We start from the raw sequence: 5792 nt of genomic DNA, 5'->3' as shown, positions 1-5792 counted from the left end.
AATTTGTAGGTTTTGTTCCTATTTTCGGCCAATAAAATTATAAGAGTAGTTTCACAAATAAATAGATACAACATATATATCACAATTATGAAGGTAGATAACTTGGTAATTGTAGTTGTGGTTCCTATCATGGTATCAAGTTAAACTCACATTTACAATTTTCTAACTTTAACTTATCCATTTCCCCCTTGTATAAATTGAGCTAAGAAACTTTTTAACCAAGTTCGGTTCGACGCAACCCGCCACCCAGTCTACACAATCCGGTTCGGCCCAGCTACCGGTCACCAATTCAACCCCAAAGTCAAAAAGCCCGGCTAGTTCACCCGTTCGACGGTAACAACATTGATGTATCACAAAACCAACATCAATAGTTCCATATTATAAACAGGCATTGCTTGATGGCACTAGAAGTTGATATACAACAGCCAATAAATGGAAACATCACAACTCTCTGAAAAAATTATCTAAACGTTTACAACCAAAAATCTTGAATGAAACAAAATAATAAAATGCCAACACTGATGTTTGCATTTTCTATATATATATATATACAATACTTTAATTTAATATCAACCTACTTTTACAATCATCTTTCAGTGATTGTTGTGAAGGTCATATTAGCATTCGATGTTGTCATGTTTCCGTAGGACCTCGAATCATCATGATTTCCCGAGCCACTAGACGATGTACCTGAAGTGTTGTTTTTCCCGGTTTTATAATCCATTAACTCAGACAATAGTCCGGGGTCGGCTAAATCCTTTTCACTAATATCAAGTTCATCGTTTAACATTTTCAAGACATTTGACATGGATGGTCGGCTTTTGGGTAGACTTTGGGCGCAAAGAAGACCGATTTTTAAGTATCGACACGCTTCATACATATCAACGTCTTTCATTAAAGTATCCACCAAGCTTTCCAACTCCCCTTCCCGATATTGCTGCCATACCTGAACAAAAGTGTATCAGCCACGTCATCTTTTCACACGTGTAGGCCACGTCATTGTCAATGTCATGTACAAACTTGAGAAACTAATTCATCGTTAATTCACGATAAACCAACATAATTTCTTATTTTAACAAAGAGTCCCTTAACCTAATTTCGGTATATTAAAAAATGGTTAACTTGTAAAAAATATACGAAAAACTCACCAAACTAATTTTCATATGTTAAAATCCCTAAACTTGTCTAAAATGAATATACTTGGAACTTTTTAAATAGTAACTTCTTAACTTTTAAATTGGTCAAAATAAGATGGTATTTTTTAGACAAAAGTGTTGAATATTACAATATCAAATTTTGACCAATTTAAGAGATAAATATCATTATTACAAAACAAAAAAAAAATAAAAAATAATTGCCAATTTTGACCAATTTAAGAGATAACAAATCATTGTTACAAAACAAAACAAAAAAATAAAAAATAATTGCCCATAAATTTTGACCAATTTAAAAGACAACAAATCATTATTACAAAAATAAATAAATAAATAAATTGCCCAAAATGTTGAATATTACTATATCAAAATTTGACCAATTTAAGAGATAACAAATAATTATTTAAAAAAAAGACATTTTTGGGCAAAAATGTTATGTATTACTATATCAAATTTTGATCAATTTAAAAGATAACAAACGATTATTTAAAAAAAAATCACAAGCATCTGCAATTTAGAAAATTTTAGGAACTTTATTATACATATACCAAAATTTGGTTAAGGGACTTTTTGATGAAGAATTAAAAAGTATATTGATTTTAAGGTACTAAACCATTAATTTAATTTAAAATTTTATGACTTTATCTTGTTGTAGAAAACTAAAATGATGAGCAGCATACCCTTTCTAGCAGATATTGTTCATCAACAGGTAACCATCGGTTTTGGTTCGGTCTTCCACAAACAATCTCCAAAAGCAAAACACCGAAACTGTAGATGTCGGCTTTTCTAGTCAACTGGCCTCTCATTGCATACTCTGGGGCCAAATAGCCTCTGCAATAAACAATAACCAAAATATCAATACCATAATATAAAAAAAAGCATGAAACAATGGTAACTTGCAAAACAAGAAAAGACATGGTATGGTAATATCAACTATGGGGTTGTTTGGATGCTTATTTAGAATGTGCAATGTGATACTGAATAATCAGAATCCATAACCAATTGTAAAACACCAAAAACAGATTAGTATGAATCAGATGATTGGATCCAACACACAAATCAAAGCACCCGGCATAACTAAAGAGTAAAATGCCATTTTCGTCCCTGAGGTTTGGCCAATTTTGCGACTTTCGTCCAAAGGTTTGTTTTTCCGCATCTGGATCCAAAAGGTTTGAAATCATGCCATTTTCATCCGGCTCCTTAACTCCATCCATTTTTCTCTGTTAAGTCAGGGGTATTTTCGTCTTTTTTGTTAACTTAAGGGTATTTTCGTCTTTTTTGAATACTTGTACATTATGCTAGATGCTTGTACATAAAGTAAAAAAGACCGAATTACCTTTTAAGTTAACAAAAATACGAAAATACCCATGCCTTAACGGAGAAAAATGGATTGAGTTAACAAGCTGGATGAAAATGGCAAGATTTCAAACCTTTTGAATCCATATGCGGAAAAACAAACTTTTGTACGAAAATCACAAAACTGGCCAAACCTCAGGGACGAAAATGACATTTTACTCTAACTAAAAATGATAAAAAAGACAAAAATTACAACAAAAAAATAGAAATATATAATGAGAGATGTTGAGCTTACTGAGTTCCGGCAATACGCGTGCTAATATGCGTCAAATGCGATGGGAAAAGCTTCGCTAGACCAAAATCCGAAATCTTCGGTGTAAAATCTTCATCAAGCAAAATATTACTCGCCTTAATATCCCTATGAATAACATGAGGCTGCACTTCCTCATGAAGATAAGCAAGCCCCTTTGCAACACCTATGCATATCTTCTTTCTAATTTCCCATGTGAAATCAATGCTACAATGACCACTTCCTACACATCACAAAACAATAATAAAAAAAAGTACCACAAGAATAGCATCACATACAGATAAAAAGCCATTGTAATTTGTAATTACCTAGTAGGGTACGATCTAGACTACCGTTTTTAAGGTAACCGTAGACCAAGATTCTATGATCTCCATCCACACAATAACCGTGCAGTTTTACTAGGTTTTCGTGTTGTATATCGGAAATAACAGTTATTTCGGTCAAGAATTCCTTCAAGCCCTGACTTGAACTGGCTGAGAGAACTTTTATAGCAACTAATAAGCCGTCTTTTAGCGTCCCCTATAGAAACATCAAGTGTTTTTTAAGATATTAGTATGTTTTTTAGTAATATTCGAACACATATGAACAGAGAGAGTATAGAATGTTTGAAGTTTACCTTGTAAACGGAACCAAAACCCCCCTGCCCTATCTTATTTTCTGGACTAAAATCTTGCGTAGCAACTCGCAAATCTTTGTATGTATACGCTCTCATATTCTCAACATCCAAAAGTTCTGCAACAAATCAATATTTAATTAATGATTTCACCAATATATAGAGTGTAAACTCATAAGTCATCCCATAACAAAAAATAAAAAATATTCACATGCTTGTTATGTCTCAAAGACGAAAGAAGCAGACTAATGTAGACTCGGTTATGATAAGGATATCGATGTAAGCACATTCATATAATTAGAAATTTAGTAGGTGAACTTACCTATACTAACATCCATGTTGTTTCCCAGGTTGTTTCCTGATATTATTCAAGAATAAATGGTTAGCATTGAACTAAAACGTACAAATTTTTAAAATTTGAAGTAATAATCAACCGCGTACCTCTATTACCACCGCCTGTTTGGGAAGCTCGCTTCCCAAAACAACAACTGAACATGGTCATCGTAAAATTCTCTATGTTGACTAATAAATCAATGTCAAATGCCTGTGATGCCACAATTGACTCTGTAATCACATATAACAATATAATATGTCATTTAGGATAGAAACAAATATCATAAAAAAGATACATAAACTATAATTATGAAGTATCATTAATCTCAAAAATAAACAAACCATCAAGACAACAAAAAACATAAATATAGATACAGAAATCATAACTAAATATTCATAAAGTACAATCAACCTAATAAATTATTCTACCACAAGAAAATTCAAAATTAGGGCTAAAACAACAAAATAAACAGCACAAACTCATCTCTACAGTTACAAAATGAAAGTAATACTTCTTGCAGCCTGAACACATAACATTTTCACTACATAAAACCAAAAAATCCCCAAATTCTAACATTAAAAGCAAATCATACACTCAGATCTCACCTACTACATAATCAGCATAACTATTCAAACAAAATCAGATGTGCGTAAGCAATTGAAGACGAAACACGCATACAGTAAGCTGATTCACATCAATTTCGTGATCCTGAATCAAAATTAAACAAAATCAAGTAGTTGTTTTCAAGAACGATGAAATCCGTACAGTTGAAACCCTAATTCTGCTCGAGTTCTTCAAATAAGTTGCAAATGGATCAAAATATGTAGAATTAAGAGACGATGTGTAGTTTTGTCAGCTATATACAGCAGAAGAATGAAAGAATATAAGATACGTGAAGAAGAATTAATGCGAATTTATATATATAGTATTGAATTTTGCAGGTGTGATTGTGTGAAGAGAGAAAGAAGAAGGAAGAATATTATTATACCGGCAGCAGATTGTTTTGAACGGGAAAAGGTGACGTTGGATTGATTATATTATTATATCATATACGTAAATTGTTACTTTATTCTCTGAGTTTTTTGTTAAATTGTAATTTTAGTCTAAATATGGTTTTTCTTTTTTTTTTTTCTTTTCTGGGTCTTTAACTTTTCATTATTCTTGCATTTTGATCACATTGTCCAACTTAGTCTAAAAACCAGGTTATAATCAGTATTTTTGGCATTAAATTATTACGAGGTTTATAAATTATGTTGTAAACTATCCCTGGTTATCACTACACAACAATTATACCAAAAATACCCCTGATTATAACCAGATTTTTAGACTGAGTTAGGCAATGTGATCAAAATGGCAAGAAAATGGAAAAGTAAAGGATCTAGAGGAGAAAAAAAACTATTTAGACTAAAATGACAATTTGAACCAAACCTTAGAAACTAAAATGGCAATTTACTATTATCTGTATTATCTATATATCTATCTATTCAATATATAGAGATCGTGTGGTCTGTGTCGCTCCTGTATTTTCTTTATTAATTATTATGATTGAATATTCATGTGCCTCCAAAAATTCAACACTTTCAAATAATTCAACGTGTTGACATTCAACAAGTGGTTGTAAGTTGTAGTTATTTGTACTGGTTACCTAGGTTGACAAACACATTAATTAAATAGTTGGTGTGTGACTAAGGGTGTATAGGGTGTAACGAAGAAGAGTTTTACACCGTTGCAAAAAGTTATATCGGTGATTAAATAACTTGCGACCGGTGATACTCCAGACGAGAATGACGAATATTTAAATATGTCCGAAAGGACTTCCAGTAAATGTCTACAATTTTTCTGCGAAACAGTATGTCGTGTACACGCTCCCGAGTTCTTACATAGACCAACAAGCCACGACGTTGCGCTTTTGTACCAAGCTCATGAGGAGAAACATCATCTTCCTGGGATGTTGGGTAGCCTTAATTGTACGCAATCATTTGGAGAATGTGTCTCACAGAGTTGCGCAGCCAATATATGAGAAGTGATCACCAATACCTGACAGTTATGCTTGAATCGATGGCCTCTCAAGATTTGTGGATTTGA

At 32.4% G+C, this 5792-nt stretch overlaps 1 protein-coding gene across 3 annotated transcripts; it reads right to left on the bottom strand.

Moving 5' to 3' along the window:
* Window positions 1-429: 429 nt before the first annotated feature.
* LOC110889850 (cold-responsive protein kinase 1) lies at window positions 430-4766 on the bottom strand. Of its 3 annotated transcripts, none has more exons than XM_022137422.2 (8): window positions 4696-4766; window positions 3815-3937; window positions 3696-3731; window positions 3377-3492; window positions 3069-3279; window positions 2746-2983; window positions 1835-1985; window positions 430-946 (listed from the first exon to the last, which is right to left on the bottom strand). In XM_022137422.2, exons 2-8 carry the CDS (start codon window positions 3873-3875, stop codon window positions 587-589), a joined length of 1173 nt encoding a protein of 390 aa, XP_021993114.1. In that variant the 5' UTR covers window positions 3876-3937; window positions 4696-4766; the 3' UTR covers window positions 430-586. The 3 variants fall into 3 exon arrangements, with proteins under 3 accessions (XP_021993114.1, XP_021993112.1, XP_021993113.1); XM_022137420.2 differs by lacking the exon at window positions 4696-4766 and adding an exon at window positions 4473-4684; XM_022137421.2 differs by lacking the exon at window positions 4696-4766 and adding an exon at window positions 4313-4461.
* Between the last annotated feature and the right edge of the window lie 1026 nt (window positions 4767-5792).

The sequence above is a fragment of the Helianthus annuus genome, chromosome 11, assembly GCF_002127325.2.
Source record: "Helianthus annuus cultivar XRQ/B chromosome 11, HanXRQr2.0-SUNRISE, whole genome shotgun sequence".
NCBI classification, from domain to species: Eukaryota; Viridiplantae; Streptophyta; class Magnoliopsida; order Asterales; family Asteraceae; genus Helianthus; species Helianthus annuus.
The sequence above is the reverse complement of the archived record's forward strand: the minus strand, read 5'-3'. Positions and strand labels throughout refer to the sequence as shown.